Raw genomic sequence first — 24,630 nt, 5'->3', positions numbered from 1 at the left:
CTAACCCCCGAGCCCAGGGCACTGTCCGCGGGGTGGAGTGCAGGCTGGCACACGGTACGCCGGCATAACAAACAAACAAAAAGTCACTTATGTCGCCCACTACAGCCTACATACACACAGTTTTTAAATCTTTGCTTTTAAATAGACTGCACTGCTTGAAAAAAAAAAAAAGTTGCGCCTTGATTCAATCAAACCGTTAATCATTTTCGCAGATGAAATGATGTTGCAATGTTGCACAGATGACCAGTAAAAATGTCCCTCGAAGTTCAATTTCCCGTTTCTCCTTCCGAAAGCGAAAGCACGCTTTTTCAAACTTATATATTTCGAGAGCACACAGAAGACTAGTTGGGGTCTGGGTATTTTTCTTTAAAAAAAAAACAACAACAACAACGTAAAACAGCGTTTTCAGCAGAAAGTAAAAGTACTGCGCCGAAGACTTGTCCCATGCAGGGCGGAGAGATCCGTTAACCCATAGTCACCTAATCCGATTAGACGCAACTGGGACCTCTCTGCGTGTGCGTGCGTGCGTGCGTGCGTGTGTGTGTGTGTGTATGTGTGTATGTCTTCTAGTAAGAGATAATTCGGTTGGACCCAACCGACACTGTTGTCAAGCATGGGTATTTTTAGTGCACTCCAGTCTGAAGATTTACATCTTTGTTTGTTTGTTTGTTTTTATTTCACAGTTCCTTTATTTATTTTTGGTATAACTTTATACATTTATATATAGCCTACTAGGTTTTCTCTGAGAGGATGCTGAATGATAAATGGTCTAGAATTTTTAGGTGATTTTCTTGCCCCCCAATATTTCAATTTAAATCTAACTTTGAAAAAAAAAAAAAAGCTATTAAAATTGTTGTGCAGTTTTGTTTTGTTTTCTTCATCGAACAGAATCAAATCTGCACTGATTTCACACAACGGGATCTGGCTTTGGGTTTGACCCAGCATTCTGAGTGGGTTAAGCATTCAGGTGAAAAAATGGGTCAGCAAGTGTGTTAAAGTTTTGTTGAAAAGAAAACCTCTTAACTTATCGAACATGTAGGCTTCACATTTAATTTTAGATATATAGAGATTCTATTTTTTATTTAATTCTTTAATAAATTGTAGCAGATTAAAGATAGAGCAAATATAAATTGGGAAACCTAATTCATACACAATGTATAAACTCATTATACTGTAAGTCTCCTTTTATTAATTGACTTTATGACCAATTTGTTAGTCAAACTGGGAATTGTAGTTGAGCTGCAGTCATTAACACAACCCACTGACACCAATAATATTACACACCATGATTTTGCCACCCTACCATTTCGTATTTGATGCCATGAAAACTATTCATTGAAGCCTGATTAGGTTGTTGTGTAGCATAGAATTGGGGTTTGTGAAGAAACTAACGAAACAATGTCTTGTCTTCTCTAAATAGACCAAAATAGCCACAATTTCTGCACAATGTTTGGTGAAAATGACCAAACTTCTTTTCCAGCGGCGTTGTAGTTAAAGACATAACTCAATTTCAAGCAATACTGACAAGGTACTACAAAAAATCACAAAACTTCTATATAACTGTTTGGCCTGCATGTGGGTTATTAAAGATGCAGTTGGAAAAACATCTACCCTGTGAGGAAATTGTATGCCATGGAAAAAAAAAACAGGCCCCTAGTGGCCGGTAAGCTTAAAAGGCAAATTGGGTTTGGGTGAGGTGATAAACATAAGAGGCATACAAGTTACATTTAGTACCAAGAGTACATGCTGAGTACAATTTTGAGATAACTTAAAAAAAAGGAAAAAAAACTTTGTAGAAGCATATTTTTTCTTATCTTGCTCATATTTTCAACCACCAAGAATTTTCACATGGCATGCCTTTACAGAGATCATTGTAAAAGTATGTTGTATTTATTTATTTATTTTCTTTTCATTTGGTAGGGAAAACCATCCACCTGGAGTCACTCAAAGTTATATAAAGGTTATCAAAACAAGATATGAATTTGGTCCCCTGATACCACACAATGGGGAACTATTGGGTGTTTACTGTCATACAGTTGATGTTCCTGGTTTCATTGTTATTATTTTTAGCACACCAAGCAGCGGTTTGTACTGGATGAACCAGGGTGATCTCCTTATTTGCATGTGAGATAGACAAACTGTTGACACCCAATGAGGGTTTTACATGATACACATTAGATTTTCAACCAGTGTTACAAAAATGTCTTTTTCAGAATCTTATCTCAGTTGTGGGCAAATTTCAGTTACTTATATAGGGTGACATTTTAGGCATATAACTGCATAATATGTAGGTACTTGGACTGTAAACCCTCTTAAAAATTACTTTGTGGTAGGTAATAAACTTATTCCAAAGATTGAATAAGTTTCAGTATTTGTATAATCTTGACAGTACCATTCTATTCTGCTTAGAATAAAATTCTTGTCTGAAGTGCCTGTAAAATTGCAGCAGTCATTCAGGATTCCTTATGCATTAGTATTACAATTTGTGCAAAACACAAATGTTTATTCTTACAATGCACAGTTAAAAGTTGTGCTTTTTTCCCCATTATGTGCCATTTAGACAAATGAATTATGCTAAGTTAAACTGGCAGTCCTCTAAATTGACTTATTGAACACTTGGTGAGGCCAGCGGGGGCCATTTTGCTTGTCTCAAAATGAATGATTATGATGAATGCTGATTAAGACCAGAAGCTGATTAGAGATAAGAGCTCTTTAGCGCTTACATTTTCACTTTACTGAGCCAGTGCTCAATTGTTGCTGCAGTCAAGAATACTTTGTGTGCAGCAGATGTTGGCTTGAAATTGAAATGTGGTCTCTGATCCTCTTAGATATATATTTTCCCACAGGGCGCATGCCACTAGTTGTATTGCATCACTGTTATGTGTTATGTGATTAATTGTCATGTACAAGCAACAGTCGAACATTGCTATGTGATGATCCAGCCTCTTGGTATCATGTAGTGAATGTAATATATATATATATATATATATATATATATATATATATATATATATATATATATATATATATATATATATATATATATACAGTATATATGAGAAATAGACAATTGGCTAAAAGAAACAACTAAAACAAGAATTTGAAGAATGCATTGCTTCAGAATTAGACAATATCTGAATACTACTACTATTAATGATAATGTACTAAAGTAACTGCAGTGCATAGGTGTTAGATGTTTACATTTAAAAGTCACTCAGAGTGAATGTAAAAATAATACCGAGTGATTGTGCAGCTGTTTGTTTTTTCAGCAGATGGCCAGAGCAGGAACCGCGTGCAGCTGAGAGGTTAGAGATGATCTTCTGCACCTTCCTTCCACAGCACTTTAAAAGGTACAGACAGTTATGGTCTGGTAATGCACTGTGCTGATCTAATCATCCTCTGTAAAGCTTTGTAATCCAGGGTGTTACAGCTGTCAAACAAGGTTATGATACAACCTGCCAGAGTACTCTCGTTGGGGCACCTGTGGAAAATAATCAATATCCTGGAGTACATTCTGAACCTTTTCCTTTGCCAATGAAAAACAGTCTGGGTCTTGCAAATTTGGTTATTACACTGATGTGAGGTGTCAAGCTCAGATGTAGATACCTAAAAACTCAAATTAGCTAACTTTCTCCACCACTCATTTCTCAATGCAAACTGGGCCTAGTGCCCTACAGGTTGTTGTTCTGGTATAATGATGACATGGGACAATAGTGTTGATGGTGGTAAGAGTTTGTCCTGCCTTGCCTGCTGGTGGTGGTGGTGTGAAGTGTTACTGAACGTAGTATGAAGTGCTTTGCTTGATAAAGCACTAAGCAGGTACAGACCATTTACCATGATTTCTCTGTAGATAGACTCATCACCCTTTTCATCTTTTGCTGTAAAATCCCCCGTGAGGTGTCACACAGGTGGCTAAGCACACATCCCTGAGGAGTCTCAGTGCTGACTATCAGTGTGTTATGATGTTTCATTATGAGTGTCAATGGACATTCAAAACACAGCTGCAATCATATCTACCTATCTATCTATCTATCTATCTATCTATCTATCTATCTATCTATCTATCTATCTATCTATCTATCTATCTATCTATCTATCTATCTATCTATCTATCTATCTATCTATCTATCTATCTATCTATCTATCTATCTATCTATCTATCTATCTATAGTATATGTGTGTGGGGGGGGGGGGGGTGCGTGTGTAGGGGTGTATGTGTGTATGTCAATCAAAGGGTTTGGTTGATCAGAGAGCAATTTCCTCCATTTCACACTTCTTAGTAGAGAGCCTGCACACATCTCATGAGCACAGCATAATATTTCCACAAGGTTTAGACAAGCTCTTGTGTGCCTCCTCTCTTTCAGTCATGCATTTATACCCCCTAAAACCACAAACTACCAAAAGACCCACACACACACACACACGCACCATGCTCTCCTCTATGGCATGTAGCAGCTATGTAGCACAAAGATCTCCTGTGAGTCGTCTCTGGACACAAGCATGCAACTGTTAGGTTTGTGTTTGCATGTGTGATGAAGCAAAAATGTGACCAAAATCATTTGTTTATCTAAGCGTTTCTAACACAAGCATCTCTGTCTAAAATTTGACAGGAAATGTAGCTTTTTCCTTTAAACCAAAGGCAGAATGACTGATTATGTAAGCGATATTAGACACTCTTGGCGTTATTGTTTAATCAGTGAGTTAGGCCCACACAGAGAAGCCATCTACTCCAAAGCTAAGAGTAACACTCACATTCAAGGCCAAACAAAACATCTATTGGCAGCTCTAATTCAGAAAAAATGCAATTGTCCACAAGTTGTAATTAACTAACCTCAATCAGCTGGAAAGGGTCTTTAATTAAGTCTTCTTTTGATGAATGGAAAGAAACAACTGTGCTAAATACAACCTGGTTGAAACAACTTCATTTATTGGTATCACATTCCACAAATTATCCGGAAGCTAACACAAAATATGTTTTAATAATAAATAGAACATTTAATAGAAACACAATTAGAGGACTCTACCCCAAAGTGAAACTGAGAAAAGAATTCAAGTCTTCTAGAAAAGGCACTCATGCTTGCACACTCTTAGATTTGGTCCAGTACATAAAATCATTGTAAATGAGAGACTGAGGCAAAAAAGGAACTGCAGACGGATCGTAAATGCTAATGACTGCTGGAATGTGGCTTAAAGACATTGCAAAAAGTGATGAAAGCTGTGAAAACAGTCCCAGTTTTGTCCTGGAATAATAATAATAAAAAAAATACATACATTTTTTTTTTCTTATTTAAAGTCTAGAACACAATTTTTCACTAGCTAATGTGTATCATGTTTAGAAATGTTAAATAACCACTCTACAACAAAAATAATTAGCCTAAAAGATAAAAAAGAAATGGATGCTTTCTCAATTGACAAAGTGGTAGTTTTTACTTTCTCTTACCACCATCTGCGTTTAAGGAAGTGTTGGTTTGTTTAAAGTGGATTTGGATGAGGTGCTTCCACACACTATCAGCCACTTTTAATGGATGGCTGCTTGGGAAGGGCCTAATTTAGAGGAGCAGGCAGAAGAATCATTCACTGTAAATAGTCAGCAGTAAAATTAGCATTTTTTTTATAATTTCTTTTTTAACCAGAAATGCATCAACAAAAAAGAGAGAAATGCCTCATCAGCAAATTGCACCCTTTGTCATATTTAATTGCTTTTATAGGTAGGTAGGTAGGTAGGTAGGTAGGTAGGTAGGTAGGTAGGTAGGTAGGTAGGTAGGTAGGTAGATAGATAGATAGATAGATAGATAGATAGATAGATAGATAGATAGATAGATAGATAGATAGATAGATAGATAGATAGATAGATAGTCCAAATCACATAAAAGAACAATCAGTAATAAAATTTATAGCATTTATAAACCAGTGGTTAAACTTTTCACTCTTACCGTATATGTGGTGATATCAGTGTTATTACCTAATATTGTAGTTTTATTAATCTGGGACTATTCATACATCTTGAACTTAAGCATATTTGTCTTACTGTTAAGCTGTTAAATGCTAAACTATTACAAGAGGTACTTGTAATAGAAGTACTTTTGCAATGAAAGATGTATAACACCAACATAATCAAACATAACCATAACTTTTCTCCAGACTTTATGTATGTCACAGTAGGCAAGCTGAGTCTCTCTCTGTCAGCTGTTTTGCCTGAAAACAAAAGCTAGATGTGCTGACTATACTCCTACTTAGCTCCTGACATTGTTCTGGGGAAAATCTAGATGCTACGAAGTTGAATCCGTGTCATGCATGTGGATGAAGTTCACAGGTTTTATCATCCCATCCTGGATTGCCCTGCAAAAGACACATTTGAAGTATGTTAACTATTTTTTTAGGCGAAGTCTCCCACATTCACCAGACACAAACATACACAATAAATAAATAAATAAATAAATGAGTTATCTCTCACCACAGAGCAGCTAGATATGCTCAACACCATCAGAAAACAACATGAATCATGTTTTCCCTTTTCCTTACCCTTAGAACTGTTACACAACAGCTACACACAAGAACACTATCAGGGGGTCTTTGTGTCCGTTTTCTCTCCTCTTGCCTGTTACACACTGTTCTGCAACTTTCCCTGATTCCCCGGAGATGTGATCTTATAGGCAAAGCTTCGAAAAACAAAAAAGAAACAATAAAAATGGTGCAATAAGGTCCGCCCTGCAGCAGAGATTCCTACAGGGCTGACATATTTGCAATGACATCATATTCTTTCCATGTTTCAACACCTTTAAAACAATGGGACTTACAGGACCGAAGCTGTAAATGTGACCATTGTTTCCCGAAGATGAATCCTGGAAATAGAAGTGAGTTGCCCAGACTAAAAATTAGGTATATATATCAGGAAACTTAAGGATATGAAAACAGATGTTCAGTTGATAGCATCCCGGGGGGGAAGGTATCAGAACACCAAAAGGTCAGTAAATACAGGAATGCATCTTCATGTTAAAACAACAAGTTCATGGGGTATTGCTTTGAGTGAATTATTCATGAATAAGAGCATAATCTACTTTACCAGGGCAATCAACAAGGACAGGTTTTACCTGACAAGGTGGGTCTCTATAATTGTAAGAAGGGTAAATGATCACTTCCTTGATTATTGAAACACCAATTTCCTCTGTTAGTGATATACCTCAGAATCACAGTGCAACAATATCCACTCTCTACTTCCTAAGCAACAAAATGAACCTATAGGTCCCAATAGAAGTGAATCATACTCTTTCTAGGAACAGAGTTATAGCTTCATTGAATTGACAGTGTATAGCTTCTCTGCATTGTTGTATATAGAAAACAGCAATTTGCAAGTTCAAGTCTCTATTTTTTATTTATTTAGTTATTTTACAAATTAGTACTAATATACAGTATATTGTTATATATTCTGGAGTATAACCTTAGTTATCTACAGTCATACCTCTTGAATTTTCCACATTTTTGTTTTTTGTAAATTATGGGACATTTTAATGTGATATACCATCACCACATAGCACGTAATTGCAAAGTCTAAGAATGTTCTTTGTGTTGTCTCTGTTTTGCCCTGTGATGAACTGGTGACCTTTCCAGGTTGTACCTCACCTCTCGCCCAATTAGCTTTCTTTATAGACAGTGGATCGATGGCTTTTTCTTCCATATCATAATTATGCATTACTTTCAGTTAATGCTAGTTAAAAACAATGTTGTTGTACCTGTAATGTGAGACAATCTGAACAATGTTTGAGGGGTATGAATATATTTACTTGACATTATATCCATTTTTTATGTAATGCAGCTCAATTTGCTGAATTACATTAACTCATTCAAGAAGTTTCTTTAATAACATTTTTGTATTTGTATGTTTTATACGATAAAAGCATTTTGCAAACAGAGTGGCTTTCTGGGCAGATTCCAAAGAATTGAATTTGTTATTGTCAAGACACTGCCAGACTATTTCTCTGGGGGTCATCTTGAACATGTCTGTTTTAAGACCTGACAACATTCCTTCTGTGTTGTGTCACATGGGTGGAGAGACCGCTGTTATTAAGTTATCGGTCGTTCTATCTGCCCTTCAGTCGCCTCGAATTGATCACAGCTGCAGCCCTGCAAGAGGCAGTGTTCGGTGCATGTGTGTAAGAACGGAGGATGCTTTCAGAAGAAAACAGAGTCTCGGTTTGCCACATGAGAACACGTCTTCAGAATATGCTTTTGCTTTGAGCGTCTTGCATGACAACCCAAAGGTGAACAAAACACAAGCCTCTGAACTGAGCTGGAAATTGTGCTCTGATGCTAATCTCTTCCTCTTCTTCGTTTGCTCAGGAAGAATGAATACCCAAGATAAAAGGCCAGTAATGGTGAGACTGTAAGCTGATAGTTTCCATGGATGATAAATGAACTTAGGCTAATCCAGGCAAAAGAAAATGAGGAATAAAACACAGGCTGTGAGGCAGTTGTGTACCTCTGTTCATGCTCAGAAAAAGCAATCTCATTAGCCCTGACATTAGCTGCTTCACCTTTACATCAACATTTAGACAGAATGAGTATTTCTAACAATTAATGGGACGAGTTGGAGTACTCATGGGTTCTTTTAATAATTCACCACAATGACTCCCTTCCTTTCTTCTGTTGCTTCTTTTAGTCTTCCATAGGCATTTTTTTGACCACAAACTTCCTCCTGGGGTAGAAGTTGGAAACTTGAATCATGCCGTTCTGCTTGTTGCTGTCGGGCAGAGACACCAGCACATTAAGGCAACACCAAGGATTTTTGCAACAGTGAATATCACAATCTCACAACATCATTTGAGGCAGAGAGGAACTGGCTCAGCTCATAAACTGTCTGTGCTTCTTAGCCAACTGACACTGACTGTCACAAATGGTGGACCAAGCTGAACCGAAAGCAGTGTGTGTTTTCTGCACTGTCAACACTGCACAGAAAAAAACATACTGGCATCACTCTCTCAGCATTTTTAAGTCAATGTGATGCATACATTTTTTTGTCATCCTGCGTTTATTTCAGCATAAATGTCATCAATCCACACGCAATTCCACGTAAAAGCAAAGCAAATTCACATTTTATATGTATTTGGATATGGTGTGGTAAAATTTAAACGATCTGATGCATCATGTGAAATCATTTGTGATAAGAACCTTGGCATTACAGCCTTGATCTGTAGTGCCATCCAAGAGCACTACAGACCAGGGCTTCTCATTTCATCTTATTGCTGAAATGAAGAGATTCAATGTGAGAAGTTTAAATGTACTCATCAGGATCATGCATGTCATATTAACTTGGTATTTTCTTGCCAGAATAAACTTCAGTGATTTTTAACTGGAAATGTAAGTTTGTGTCTTAACCTAATGCTAATGCAGACAATTAAGCTTTGAGCAAGCTTCTGGAATAATTCTACCTGGATATTTGTTGTTCTCATCAGAGATTTTAGGATTCATTAAAATTATCATTGTTATTTTTTCTTTGGCATTAACTCAACTTTTAACAACAATCTCTGTCATTCAACCGTGTTTGATTTGGTGGAAGTTGAAGAAATTCGAGAAAGTCCTCCTTCAGTATCTCATCTACTTTGCATCCAATTCAATTCTGGACTAGAGACAATTTCCAAAGAACTTATACTCAAGTTTTAAAATCCATTTAAGTTGTTTGCTGCTTTAAATGCCATAAATTATGATGCTACATTTTAATTAAGCCATAATGGAGAATTGTGTATAAATCAATGTAATAAAAGTGGTTTCAAATTATTTAAGGTTTAAGTATGTAACATAAACATGCAAGTGTAAAAGAAGAACCTACATTAGTGGCATCAGGCTGTGGAGGAAGGTCTCAGTGTGGTCCTCTGCTTTGTCCCCCTCTAGTTGAGCCAAGTAGGTGTAGAGATGGGAGAAGGTATCGAATGGGATCCTCGAAGGGCCACCCTCCTCATCAGTTGTCAGGATCTCACAGGCGTACTTCATAGAGCTTATAAGAGTCTGGAAAACGCCAACGACGGAAGCACAGACAAAGGAGTTCCATGCAAAATAAGAAAAAAAAAAAAAAATTGGCAAGAAAATTAATATGCATTCAGTTTTGAAAAGCAATTACATGCCACATGTTATGTGTATAAAGAAATAAATAAGAGCCCAATGATATTAAATAAATAAATAAACGAGTGTAGGTCGAGACTGCCCTCATGTGGTTTAAGTGTTCAACCGACTTGATCGCATCTTTTCCAAAACTGCACAGTACTTTCCTAATTCCTGGTTGTTGTTGTTTTTTCTTCTTTTGCAGACACAAAGGCATCTATATGCTGAAATAAATTCTCTTTCATCTGCCTCCAGTGCTGTTTCTCCTTGGTCCAAAAACGATTGGCTTCACTGGAGAAAATTGATTCATGTTAAAGAAAAAGGCTTATGGAATCCTTCTGTCTGCAGCCTGCGAAGCCAAAAAAAGAGAGCCTGGACCAAAGATCTCCGAGTCTGGTTTGTTCCACTAGATGCTCAGACGAGGAGATGAAGAAACACAACTCCTGAGGTTCTCCTCTTGTGCTTAGCCTTCAGATTAAGTAGTAAGAAGCAGTATTAGAAATTAGATTTTGCCTTGTGTTAGACCTCACCCCTCCAAGAGCACTACAGCCCAGGGCAAAAAACTCCATCCAGTTGATTTTCGAATCAAAGCTGCCCAACGATAGCAGAGCCTCCAGTTGTTCCATGGGAAGACATAGAGCCTTCCATTTCAGCTGCACATCCTCTTTGCTGCAAGTTTCATTTGGAGACAACTGTGACAGGGTGGGAAAAGAAGAGAGATGCAAATACGTAGGTGAAAACTATGAGTTTACGTGCATCCTTATTGTAATATCCCAAACAATAATACAACACTGCTTTTAGTAGACATGTCTAGTTGAAAAGTTAGCATAAGTAAAATCTCAACATAGACGGAAAGAGGGATTTTCATTAAAGTTAACTACAAAGAAGGTAAAAATAATTTAACAATGATATATAACAACAACAGTTTTGAGCAAACTCTTCCTACCTGCTTATGGAGGATCTTCAGTAGACCTGGAGTCAGTCCAGTGTCAGTCTTCTGAGTGGCAACATTCATCTCCAGCCTCTCCTTTACTGGAAGACACTCCCCTTTGGCCAGTGCATTGAAGTATCTGGGATGTAGTTTTGGCATGTAATAACCACACATTATATTGATATAGAGTGTAGCAGTGTAAAAATGAGCATGTGCACCTCAACCAGCTTAATAATATTTTATATTATTGAGCTGGATGAGTAGAGGAGTTGTACTCATGTATTGTTCATGGCACCTGTTTGATCTTGATCTTATTTCAACAATATTTTGATATCAATTTACAGGCAGGGTGACTTTCAGTATCTCTCAAAGGAAGCAGAGCTTTGTTTTACCTCCGTTATTTTTTTTTGCACAAAGGAAATTTGTAACATGTTGCTCGATTTTAGGTTTTTATAAAAGCTCTGTAGGTTAACACAATAGTAGACAGGACAATCCTAGGGGGAGAGAAACAAACATCCTGTATGTTTCGAATTCAGCCGGCATGTTAAACATTTTATTTTTTTTACTTTGTTAAGAGAAGGCATTTAGTTTAACCACAGAAACTGCATGGAAGCCCCTGGGAGCTAATTACAGCCTGTCAGTAGTAAGGGAGAGAGGTGCACAGGTGAAAGATAGCTTGGAGACACTTTTTGTGAATTATTTTGACGGAATAAATAAACCACAGCAAAATCGCACACGTCTATCCACCCCCCCCCCCCAAACGATGTTGATGACATTTAACACATACGCTGAACACCACTGCAGCAAATCTTTGGGCTGTGTTCGGATAGCTGCCTTGGTGAAGCTTTTGAGGATGTCCGGTAGCTCGGGAGGGATGTTGATTTGTTGGGCGCAATAGAATGTGTCTGGAAGAGGCATGCCTACAGTGTGTACACATTGCAATACAGTCAGGTTAGCAGATAAACACAAACCAATAGAAAGCCAATTTTCTTGACTTTGTGCCCATACTCGTGGAAACATGACTAATTTTGGTAGGCACAGTAATGTCCACAATGATGCATAATAGTATCAAGTAAACAGTTTAACTATAAGATAAAGCTACCCGAATCTATCCAATTAAAAGAAAAATAGTAATAGGAAAAATATTACATTTAAATGAGAAATAATATAGATTTTTGATCAGTTATTTGCTCAATTCATTTCGGCTTATCTTTTAACACTTACACGTTTTTATTATTTTCAGTTCTTTCCAGCTGATTAAAACGTTGACTAAAAATGTTAAGGTACCTACCTGGAGAATAACGGCTGTGGACAAAGACTAAAAAAAAACAACAAAAAAAAAGAAGAATTTTTTTAATTAAAGGCGAGCCGAGAGGTTAAAATGCAGCTGTTTGGAACACACAGTATTGTAATATGTTTGTCGCCTAGCAACGGAGTTCTTCTTCTTGAGAGGTAAAGAGTAAGGAATGTTGTCATATCGCCCTCTGTCGTCCTTCTGCCTGTGTAAAAATCGTGTCTGATTAATACGTCGCACTTCTACGGTAATGAGTGAGTGTCATACTTAAAGACAAAATATGGTTCATTATTTCCACGATTAAACACACAGTAAATCTAAACTAAAAAGATCACCAAGAAATATTAAATGCAATTTTGAAAAATCTATGTCAGTTATTACAATTCAGGGTAATCATGTAATTTATTGACCAATAGTGTAATTTGAGCTCAAAATCCATATTTGAGATCTACAATTTTAATCTTTTCAGGTGTGTTGGAAACTGCATTAAATCCAAACTATTATGCCCTATGCAATTAATGTATCCCTCGTAATCAAAAGGAAAGCCATCTGCAAATTATCTTAGAAAAAAATCTGGAGAAACTCATCTGTGGCAGCCGGAAATTCAACAGGCAAAAGATTTTATTATTAAACAGCATCTCAAAAATACAGATCTTAACAGACCGAATAGAAAACAAGAATACAACTACAATTATTTGGTAATAACCAAAGAGACACGGACAAAAAGAGACACAGTTCTTAACCCAACGCTCAACGGAAGCATGATAGCTGAGTGACAGGCATATTTACACATTCACACGATCACCAGATAGTGCAAACTTTACCTAGCACATGTATAAACCGAGCAAGCTGAATATGCTTGAGAAACTCAAAATAAACGTAACATTTTATAGGCCTATTGAGGACAAGGAGCACAGTATTTTTCCCCACAGTCTTACAATACCTTGGTGAAGACGCAAAGAGAAATTCTGTCTATGAGAAATGATCAAACAATTAGAATGCATCTCAGCAAAAACAGATTTTGTGGACAAAACATCGGAAAACCCACAAGATGTTTGTGTTCTTAATTTTTTTTTTTCTGAATGTCGTAGTTTCCTTCACTTGATACAAAAATAAAATGGCATCTTCCTAAAGACACGTTGGACAGTCTGGGACCTAAACTCTACGATCAAATGTTCACTGACACTGGTAGACTCCGGCTATACTGTTCCCTTTTCCCATTACCTCTTTAAAAAAAAAAAAAAACTCCTCTTTGGACGCAACTTGAGGGAAGTTAATTGCACAGCAGCTCTGTTCTGAAAGAGTTTTTGATGCAATGGAGAGAAAACTACAGTTCATTAGAAAGCACAAAACATGTTTATCTTATACAATTAGACAAAACAAAAAATCTCAAAATAACTGAGCAATTTGTTGTTGAACCAACTGTTTTTGCCTTAGCCTTTCCCAAAGCATTGTTACACCAAAGACAAGAGTGAGAAACAAACTGTTAGAGGAAATTCTAATGGGCATAATCAGGCTTCATAGTTTCATCTCGCCATCTGACACTGTGCTGATGGGATTCATTGCCTCTTTGCTCACATCAACTATGGCATAATAACAGAATAATGATAAACAAAACAGGACAAATTATGCCAGATTGTCCACAGGATTCGTTCTTTCCAGGTTGAAATAACATTACTCAAAATAGTCTGTTACATGATAGAATCTTCTCCCTCAAACCAATGTTCCTTGTTTTTAAAGGTAACAATTTATCTTAGCAGTTTCTATGCTTTTAAGGAGGCCAAGCTGTTCTTTGCTACAAGCCACTAGTTGGTCTGTATTCTTTTCTTAATCTGTTTCTATCTTTTCCCCCTTTTATTCCCAGCGGGGGGCTTCTTCAGCTGGAGAGCTGGGGTTGTGCCAAAGGCACTGCCTGGTTGGTTCGAAACACCAAATGTCAGCCCAGCAGACTGGTTGATGCCGGGGTTGCTGAAGTTGAAGCCGGAGCTGCTGGTGCTACCAAAACCTAGGGATGCAAGAGGGTCAGACAAAAAGATGATGTAGGAGGTTTCACATAAATATTTTAGGACACTTAAAAGGTAAGACGATTTTTGATGATTGTTTTTTTACATACGGAGTTCCACCTCTGAATTTAAAACTGACAATATTAGAGATTTGGGTCTGCCCGGGGTGTGTAGACATGCATGAGAAAACATTGTCGAGAAAAAAGTTGTGAAGCTTGCTGAAACATGTTTAACTTCGAAAATACACTTCATTCTGCATCAATTACTTGGATTACTAAAGAACAGAAAATATAATAAAAAATAAATAAAAAGAAGACAGGCTGTACTTTTATTAGATACTGTCTTTATTAAAGCTTGTTTACTGGGGCATGTGTGATCCAGATTTCCATATACCTGCACTCAGACTGCCCCCTGCAGGCTTATTGGTGGAGGAGAATCCAAAAGAAGACCCTCCAGTTCCAACTCCACCAAACCCTGGCCCACCTCCAAAACCTGTGGGAGAGAACAACAAGGAAGTCAGACCGAGGTAGGTGTGCAGCCTGCACTGAGAACAAACAATGAGCAGTGTCTCAGGAGTGCACACAGACAGGCATAAGCAAGCGTAAGCAAAAAGGAAAAAAAAAAGAAACCTCAGCTGAATCATTAAGCATTATGTACATCTCAGCGGTTAATTACAGATTACAAAGCAATGTACTGCAAACTGAAGACAAAGGAGAGATGATGTGGTCAAGTTTCATAAAATACACTCCTAACAAGGCAAAACACCAACACTGTGCGCTCAAACCACCTGCTCCCAAACTCTCAAAGGGATTTGTCTTTAATTTGCAAAACATCGTTTAGTGACAGATTCCTTTCGCAGAATGACAAATTAGCGACACATTTATGCCAAACCCCTCAGTTTTTTTTAAACCGATACGCATAAACAATGCAGTTTGTCAAGTGTTCCTGTGGTGTGAACGCACATTACAGCTGAGAAGGAAGAATAAAGAGCAGAAGGGGGGAATAAGATTCTGAGCCTGCACAAGTCAGGCCTGCCTCCCCCTCTCTCTCTCTCAAGCACACACAAGAAATTTTATAGTAAAAAAACAGACAAAAGACATTTGGCATTTGGGAAATTGTAGACTACGCAACATAATGGGGATAATAGAGGGGAGTATATACAACTCATAACAGGCAGAGGTAGTACCTCCAAGTGTAGAAGAGCCCAAACTAGTGCCTACTGCTGAGGCAAAGGGGTTTCCAAAACCTGCCCCCAAAGGTGCCTGGGTGCCTAAGGTACAAAAAGACAGGATTTGTTTTATTTTTATAAACGTGCCTTTAGAGTGCAAGTTAAAAACCAAACAGCAAAATTTGCAGCCATTATACTCAATTTTATTTTCTAAAACTCCCCCATTAAGAAAATGCCGTTAACTTTTAAAATATAGCAGAAAAGCAGCAATCTGGATCTTTTTTTTTTTTTTTTAGGTCCAACCTGTTTCGACTGACTTTCACAGATTAGGCTTTTTTAACTGATAGAGCAGTGGTTCTCAAACTTTTTTCAGTGATGTACCCCCTTAAAAATATATTTTTAGTCAAGTACCCCCTGACACGGGCAAAACATTTTTGGAATAAAACAGAGGTACAGTGCTGTAAATACCCTGTAAATACTAAATATAACATTCAGTGCATGAACACACATTTATATTTTATCGAACATTTTACAAAATAATTTTTCCCAAGACTTATTATGAGGAGCCTACTGATTTTTTAAAGATATTTTGAAAAGCTTCACGTACCCCCTGCAGTACCTCCACGTACCCCCAGGGGTACGCGTACCCCCATTTGAGAACCACTGTGATAGAGGTAGCAGATTTGAAAACAACAGAGAATGAATTACAATTATTCCTTACTCTTATCTGATTTTTTTCCCCATTAAACTCGAGGTGCATCAAAGCACATGGTGTTGGTTGACATTTTTATCGGTGGAAAAATTATAATCCTTAGTTTAGCTGCATTCAATAAACTGGGGAAAGAAACTGATCAAAGATGATGAAGGGAACAATATATCAATTCCATTGTTTGGCCTATTGATTGGTGTATAAATTAGTTCTGCAATGCCTGAACTAATTCATTGAATATACATATATTCAATACGTATATTGAATATGTATATTGTAATATGACAGATTTAGCTTTTTTTCCCCTTTAAAACAAAAACTATAGTAGCCATTTTTTACAGTTCATAAGTAGAAGTATGATCAATAAGAAAATTCAAGGTCTTCTACTACTCTAGATATGATTATAAACATCAATTCCACTTTTTCAAAATGCTACAGCTCCTTATAAAAGAGGAAAAAAACATAACTAGACAGATTGCTAGTTCTTTCACTCAGAAACTTGTCCTTTTTCCCTTTTTATGCAGTTGTTTCTTTCTGTACTGCCCGGTTAGCCTCCACTGCTAAAACAACCTCAGTCAAAAAGAAACAAGGACAAACGTTTCTTTGTTTAAAAACTGATTTATTGTCAATTTAAATGCAATTCCACTTACATAAACACAAACATTTAGGAACAGAATTGGCTATTATTTGCTAACTGCTACTGCATTTGACAAGTTTCCAAATCTTCAAGATTTCTGAGAGTGAATGAACTAGCATACGCCCCTCCTAACAAAATGCACCACACAATTATTGTATATAGTTTATAAAGGCACACCATATTATATATTAATGTATTGTTATTAACAGGCATTGGATATATAGGTTTAAACATACCATTACAAGAACTAGAGATTACGACAAAACAAAATCTGAAATTGGCATTTGTGATTTAGCTTCAGTGTAAACTGGTCAAAAAGAAAACTGTGGAAATGAATGTACAACGTTCTGTAAATTCCTGGAGATATTGACAAGTATAATTTTGATGTTTGAAGCTCTAATAAATAAAAAAAAAACCTACATGTGATTGTTTCAGGCCAAAATGTTGGCAATAAAATATAGAAACACAAAGATAAAATAGAGTAAATTTAAACATAAAAAAAAAAAAGAGGCTTAGTTTTCTGCACTCTCGTGCCAAACCTGAAGAAAAAGGAAAACTGAGAGGAGTTTGTCATTAATTAAGCAGGTCAAGAACAGAAAAAAAATTCTGATAATCAAAAAAATAAAGAACTTCACATTTTTCCCCTTTATCATAAAAAATAAAATAAAGGGGGGTCGATGGGATGACACCTGCCTTACCAATAACATTCAAAACAATAACAGCATTCAAATAGAGAGAACTGTCAGACACTCAATATAAGAAATAAGGCCAGCAAATATCCAGTTAAAAACTTCAAAGCCCAAACACCTTATGAAACGTCGGTTTTTGTTCTTTATTTTCAGTGTTATTGCGCCAACTAATGACTATGGAAGACGCCGTGTTAAATGTTAATGGAAGAATACACAAAAATGAATAGAAGATAATATTTTAGCAAGCTGGCTTCACAAATGGTTAGGTTTAATAAATAAGGAATGAAATATTCAAAGTTGTGGTTTTTTTTTGATGCAAAGTGACCATTGAGAAACAGAGTGGCTCACTCACCGCTATGACTATCAGCAACATTAATACTATTGTGTTCATTGGCTTAAAAAGAGTACCGGTAGTTATTTTTCTTACTATTATGCTCACCAGGTCAAAAAAACATAACCTTACATGGCACAATGAAACATGGCAATCTGTAAATGTGAATAAACAATGAGACCTCCCTGATCTCTCCATTTCATTTTGGCACCAATCGTAGATCACTGATAGCTGTGGACCAGCGTGAGCAGCAAATACTTTCTTCAAACAATTAAAGAAACATAAATACGATCTCACCTGACTCGGAACCAGCTGAGACCAACAAAGTGTTCAGTCTAGAAAAGTGAGAATTGTTCATAGGAGATAATCCAAAGGGAGTACTACTATGCTTTAAAAAAATACACCTGACTGCTTTCAGTGAAGTGAAAGTAATTTTAAAATGGACCAGCCCTGTTAAGCCGACAGTAGCCCTTAGGTGAAGCAGCTTTTATCAAGTAACAGTGGTATGGCCTCCTTGCGAGCAACCCTACCAAATGGATTAAACTGAGACAAAGAGCATCTTTATGACTATTGAGCAGGATTTCCAGTTTAGGCAATTAATTGGTTCGTATTCTAGTCCTGAGTCTTTTTGGCATGTTCCCCCTTCCGTCCCGAAAGATACAAGTCTAAACAATACCAGGTCAACACAATCATTGGGACACTGTCAAGTATTTAGGTAAAACAATATTTTAGAGGTAAGTGCCAGTCAGCAGCACATTTAGTGTTGCGTCTGCTGTGAAACTAAACATCTTTCAATGTTATTCGTAGCTCGCACTAAATTAAGCACATGAAAAACAGATTAAATAAATAGTTTAATAAATATGATGTGTGATTAGGATTAAAGATTTTTGTTCAGAGAAAAGAAAAATAAGAATTGAGAAAAGATGACGATATTGCTAAAATCTGTCACTGAAAAAAGGTAACCTCTCACAAATATGCAACAACTTTAAGTGTAAAAACAATCAGGAGTGCATTTAAAACTGCAAGCATCCCCTATTGGGCAGCAAGAACATACAAGGCTGCAATTATCTAGTTAATCTGTATCAATTTAGCTTTACATCAAAAGAGCAAAAAATGACTGGAAGCAAGCAACAAGGTGGCTTTTTACTCCTACCACACACAGCTTCTATTGTTGCAGGAGATGTCTGAACTGCTTTGTGTAAATAGTGAAAAAGCAATGGATTCCTCCTTGGCATGTATGATCAAATGTGGTTGGATTGTTTATACGATTTGTACTAAAATTTAAAGAGAGGCTTATTGTGATTCATAAACAGTCCAAGAGCAGCTGGAGATCTTTTTGAAAAAGAAAACAGCAAAAGTTTACACAGTCTGCGTTTCTGCCATTTGTGACCTTAGTTCAACTTTTAAAACTCAACCAACTTTAGCCTTACAAATCTACAGACTACGTTAAATTATCATACATCAGAAGCCCTGATATGCCTGTTTATGCTCATCAGATGTCACTTTTAACATCCCAGATATGACTGCACATATAAAAGATTATTGTTATTTGACTTGTAAACTATTTTTTTTTCTTAAAACAACTAAAGTAAATACTTGGGGATATCTCTGAAGACAGACAAAGAGCTGATTTGTTGGGATACTGCAAAGGATTATTAAATCAGCATTCTTAATTAGTCTGCTCATGTACCAAAACAACTGCTATATTTGTTTGAAATATTTGATTAAAAAAAACATGTAATTTAGGAACCTTTAAAGAACATTTGGGGATTATCTGTTTCCATTAAAAAGTGAGCTAAGGATTCACACTAATCTTAAGGAACCAGGATTCTCTGAACCAGGCATTTTAATATATATATTTTTAAGATTTTCCTTTTCAAAACATCAGAGCCAAGTTGTCCACTCTGCTTAAAATTTCTACTTTGAGTGTAAGAAAGCTTGTACCTCGATCAATCAGAGACCCCCCACCGCCCTCGTAAGAAAAAGCTGGACTGAAAAAAGTAACATTTTAATATATAAACAAAACATCAACAGCCCACCTAATTAAACGTAGATCTACAGCTCTGCGCAGTATTTCGATAGCTCGGTCGACATTTGTCATCTAAATATAAATCAATATAAATCACAGCAAATTTTTGATCCCAACCCCACCTCATAACATTCACACGTCAGGCTCCTTTGGATTGTTTGAATAAAAGAAGATCCCTAATGATTTAGAAACTGGAATATTTCGTTGTAGGCCTAAAAATACCAAAAAAAACCTACAGGGTCTGGTGTTCTTTGTGCACATGTATTACACTTCCTTACTTTACTTTTTGTAAGGTGCATAAAATAAGTGTCTATAAACCACAAAGTGTTTTTAAATTAGCGACAGGCTAATAAGGCAGCACAAAGGTTTCCTGTCAAAACTGTGCAGCAGATTTTTTCCCCTTTTCATTCTCCCTTTTCTTTAATAGTCACTCATATTTTAGAACCAGCTACATATGTTTTAGTCCAGTTATTTTCAAATAATTCTGCCAGCCATATTTTGAATGTTTTCCTCCCAAAATATAGTAAATATAAAAAACACACAATCATCCCGTCTACAACGCTCTAAGACTTAACAGTCTCCTTTGCCTCATTGAACATCTTAAACAAGGTGAAGATGAGGAGAACTTTCTAAAACTTGAAGGCAGTCAGACCTGGAGTTGGCTGCTGTTGCTGGGTCAACGTGGCTGCCATAGCAACAGCTGCGGCATTCGGTACACTGGAGAATGGGGCAGGTCCGGTTGTGACTTGTGGCGCGCTCTGCCATTTCCTGTTGGAGGCTCGTTTGGACTCAAAGATGTCAGTGGAGTCTTCCAGGAAGGCTCTCCGGTAAGAAAGGTACTGATGTTTCAAGATCTATTGTGGAGAATAATAATAATAGAAAAAAAATTACTTGCAGATGACAAATCCAAATGATCACATTTTCTTAAAATACACAAACATTTTTGAAAAAAATACATTATCCACAAAAATATGTTTGTTTTTTTTTACTGCTGGATCTTTTTGGAAGAAATTCACACATTACAAAAGAAGAAAAAACTGACCTTAACATTTTCATGGACAGACTGAAGCTGAGCAGCTTGTGCAACAAATGTTTGGTATAATTTCTGCATGGCCAGAGTCAGATCTGTAAATGGAAAACAGACAAAAAAATAACATTATAATCACATTTTATGTCAATTAATCAATAGGCACAGAAAGCAAAACCATTTAAAATAACAATGCTGTCCAGATTCCATTCTTGCCTTGCGGGGTGATGTGTGAGCCATTGCTCTGAGTAGTCAGGTGGTTCTCCAGTTCCTCTATCTGCTGCCGGAACTGTTGCAACTGCACCTCAAATTGGTCCACCAGGCTACGAAAATAACTGAACGGGAAAAACAACAGGTGAGAACCACTACAACAGAGGAACGAGGTTCTGCTTGTCATTTGGTAGTCAAACGCTCTAGCATTTGACAACTTCACACAATGTACTTACAATGTACAATTCATAAAGGTTGGTGATACAGAGATTAATTTGCTTACAGCCCTGCATTCTTGCACTGGATTTACTTAATAACTCACTCTGATGGAGCCGTGTTTTCATGCTGAAGTCCAGGGGGCGTCTTTTGCGTCCGCAGTGCTATGTCAGCATTTTTAAGCTCCTAACAAACAAAATAAGAACAGTCAACAGAGTGCAGACCAGTTGCATCATCACTCTGCCCTCGCCATCCACAGAGGAATATGCAACATTAACTACTGACACCCTAGAAAATTAGAATTGGGATTAGAGCATAGATGAACCTTCATTTCCATCAGATCCATTCTACAGTGAATTCTTTAAAAACAGTTAGTGAAACTTTTCATTCGTTTTTTTTTTCTCCTTTTACCTGTGCTGTCTCCAACTTCAGTTTATCAATAGCCAGACCTTGGCGCTGCAGACCGCTGGCGCAGACAGAGAGAAGTTGTTTGAGGCTTTTGATGTCATCTTGGACTTTAGAAATAGTCTTTGATGACATCCTGCTTATGTCTTCCTGAACCTGCTTCTGCTCTTTCACAAATTTTCTGTTAAAAGTAGGTAAAGAGCTGACATTTAGAAATCACTTGCAAATGACAAATCAACATTTAAACATTTTATTGATGTTCCCACATATATCAAGTACTTACTGAAAATTGTCAACATCTTGGCAAATGAACGGTGGCAAGTTCTCATCTTTTAAAGCCTTGCTGTCCCTAAGAGAAGAATTCAACTTTTTTTAATAGATGTTAATAAGGTAAACATCATCATGACAAATGGCTGTTGAGTGCCTTTTTCATATTTAAAAATGCTTTACGATCAAGTAAAAATATATTTATTTAACACAATTAGTTAAGTAGGACATACTGTGCATTGGTTCCAGATGAGGCGTCACTCTTACTCTCAGAGGAAGTGCTGAAGTCAACTCCACCCAGACCAATACTCGGGGCAGGAGCAGCTGATGCTGCTGTAGAGGTAGCCAATAGTGACCCCAAGGTAAGTCCGGTTCCTCCTCCAAGAGTCTGACCCAAACCTGGAAAACCAAATTTAGAGCAGCTTTGAAGATTTTGAAACACATTTAAGTGTGTTCTCAGTCATTATGTCGTCCAAACCAACAAAAACGTTTACAGGCTTAGGTACTCTCGGCCCACCTGAGGTTCCAGTGCTGGAGAAGAGACCAGCGCCTAGGGACGGCACCGTTGAGGCTGCCGTGGAGGTTGTCATACCACCAAGACCGAGCGTGAACCCCGTGGCTCCAGGCTGCTGTGGAGCTGTCGATGTCAGGATGGAGCCGAAACTTAAACCTGCCCCAGTAGTGGAGGAGGTGGTGGTGGTGAGCGAAAAAGGAGTTGCAGACGCAGTGGGCTTGTTGAAGGCCAAACTAAAGCCGGTGGCTGCAGATGTAGTGGCAGGGGCGCCTAAAAGACCGTTTACATAAAGAGAGGACAGAAAAAAATATCAAGTTTAAAAAGTCTCTCTGCTTAATGATAAATCAAACCTTTGTTAGTTTTATTTTTGCATACATACCTAATGTAAGACCTGTGGCGGCTGCAGAGGATGCTAAAACAATACAATTCCAATGACGGTTATTACATGATGGATAACATTCAAAACAACTTCTTGTAATTTTCTGCAATATGAAAGGAATGCTTACTTGAGGCAGGTGTGTTGAAAGAAAAACCTCCCGCAGGTTTCTGGGCAAAAAGAACACCTCCAAGACCAAGAGATGGGGTGCTACTCGTGGTAGAAGCAGGGGTGGCAGCTGCTGTTCCCAGAGGAGTCCCAAACGAAAGGCCACCGGCATTGGCCGCAGGTGCACTTTAAAAGAAAATCAGAATATTGGTCAACCATTTCCCTTGAATAATACTAAAAAAAATGATTAAAACAAAGTGTCATCTGCACAGTAATTAACAATTATGTGCTGCAAATTAAACATTCTTAGAGTAAACTTTGAAAATAGTTGTAACAAATTACAGTTGGGTAAAAAATAAAAATAAGGAACAGTCTAATGACGAGCTTTCGTTTTGTCCTCTCGTTCTTACATAGACGCATCAATTTATTTTTGCACATAAGTAGTAGCACAACCAAAAAACCTAAAACTAACACAAAAAAGAGGAGGTAACCTTTTATACCGCGCGTTTAGCTAATCTTGTGCTAATCCAGAGTCCTGGAGTATAACATACTTTGGACTTACAATAAAAAGCAACGCACGCTTTCTACAAAGTAAAAATTAAACAATGCTAACGTTAGCCACGTCGGCTATTTAAATATATGTATTACCTTGGGACGCCACCAAATGTGAATCCTCCACCCGTGTTGGTGGAGCCCAGATTCCCACCGCCAAAGTTAAAACCAGACATTTTCCTATAAAAGGTAAACAACTTGCATTAATAAGCCGTAGGATAGAGAGATCAAGCGTTAACTGTTAGCAAGCGTCAGTTAGCTCGCATGCACGCGTGAGAGCAAAATAAGCGGTTTTATCTTTGCTCAAAACATTATAAAATGAGAATGTCTTATCTTCCCAATGACTCCGGAGCTATTTCACTACTGACTACTGATGTTTTACTCCATACGGTATTATTCTTACACTCAAAAAAGCTATAAATATAGTACTTTCCGCATGGTACTACTTTTTCTATTGCCCGCCTGGTATTCCCCGAATGCAAGTGCATTTTGGGTAATTTTTTTGTTTCGGAAACTACATTGCCCATCGTTCCCACTTTACTTCCGGTTAAAGACTGTACATGCGTAGAATGCCACCGTTGGTGCAGTCATGACAAAATCTTATTCCGACATAGCTTTCCAAATAAAAGTTGTAGTTTTTAATTTGACTTTTCATGACGTTAAAATTATTTATCAAGACAGCACATTGAAGCAATTCACTAATAGATAGGTTTGGTGGAATTAAACGAAATTATATACATAGTTTGCGGGCATTGTTTCAGCTGTCAAACAGCTGTTTAATGTTGCCCATTGAGTTGTGAAAATCTTAGTAATTAGTTGATTATTATTATTATTATTATTATTATTATTATTATTATTATTATTATTATTATTATTATTATTGTTATGCATCTAAAGTAATATGAGGTAGCTAGCAGGACAAAAAGTATTGATAAGAAGACAACTATTGAAGAAACAAGTAAACAAATAAATACCTAAAATAGTTTTTATAATTTTACACAAAAATGTAAAATTGTAATCTAGTAGACTGTTTTTGCCACTGAGATACTATCAACATAATGATAATATCTCA

At 37.0% G+C, this 24,630-nt stretch overlaps 2 protein-coding genes across 6 annotated transcripts; both read right to left on the bottom strand.

Annotated features, from left to right (window-relative positions):
- Positions 1 to 5,821: 5,821 nt before the first annotated feature.
- Positions 5,822 to 12,440, bottom strand: ropn1l (rhophilin associated tail protein 1 like). 4 transcript variants are annotated; one of them, XR_002751943.1, is made up of 7 exons: positions 12,315 to 12,440; positions 11,811 to 11,943; positions 11,039 to 11,162; positions 10,623 to 10,784; positions 9,824 to 9,999; positions 6,523 to 8,737; positions 6,252 to 6,339 (listed from the first exon to the last, which is right to left on the bottom strand). XR_002751943.1 is itself a non-coding variant. In XM_023326016.1 (6 exons), the coding sequence occupies exons 2-6, from the start codon at positions 11,939 to 11,941 to the stop codon at positions 6,270 to 6,272; spliced, it is 663 nt and encodes a 220-aa protein (XP_023181784.1). In that variant the 5' UTR covers positions 11,942 to 11,943; positions 12,315 to 12,440; the 3' UTR covers positions 5,822 to 6,269. The 4 variants fall into 4 exon arrangements, 2 of the variants coding, with proteins under 2 accessions (XP_023181784.1, XP_005803399.1); XR_002751942.1 differs by having other exon boundaries at positions 6,262 to 6,659; positions 6,798 to 8,737; XM_023326016.1 differs by lacking the exon at positions 6,523 to 8,737 and having other exon boundaries at positions 5,822 to 6,339.
- A 468-nt stretch (positions 12,441 to 12,908) lies between these two features.
- Positions 12,909 to 24,063, bottom strand: nup58 (nucleoporin 58). Of its 2 annotated transcripts, XM_005803327.2 has the most exons (14): positions 23,655 to 24,063; positions 23,029 to 23,192; positions 22,902 to 22,934; positions 22,526 to 22,792; positions 22,242 to 22,407; positions 22,025 to 22,090; positions 21,748 to 21,922; positions 21,443 to 21,522; positions 21,127 to 21,245; positions 20,926 to 21,008; positions 20,536 to 20,737; positions 15,507 to 15,590; positions 14,714 to 14,812; positions 12,909 to 14,322 (listed from the first exon to the last, which is right to left on the bottom strand). In XM_005803327.2, exons 1-14 carry the CDS (start codon positions 23,732 to 23,734, stop codon positions 14,156 to 14,158), a joined length of 1,785 nt encoding a protein of 594 aa, XP_005803384.1. In that variant the 5' UTR covers positions 23,735 to 24,063; the 3' UTR covers positions 12,909 to 14,155. The 2 variants fall into 2 exon arrangements, with proteins under 2 accessions (XP_005803384.1, XP_023182079.1); XM_023326311.1 differs by lacking the exon at positions 15,507 to 15,590.
- Positions 24,064 to 24,630: the final 567 nt, after the last annotated feature.

This window comes from Xiphophorus maculatus, chromosome 21 (genome assembly GCF_002775205.1).
Source record: "Xiphophorus maculatus strain JP 163 A chromosome 21, X_maculatus-5.0-male, whole genome shotgun sequence".
NCBI classification, from domain to species: domain Eukaryota; kingdom Metazoa; phylum Chordata; class Actinopteri; order Cyprinodontiformes; family Poeciliidae; genus Xiphophorus; species Xiphophorus maculatus.
Note: the sequence above shows the minus strand (reverse complement) of the source record. Positions and strands in the feature narration are given on the sequence as shown.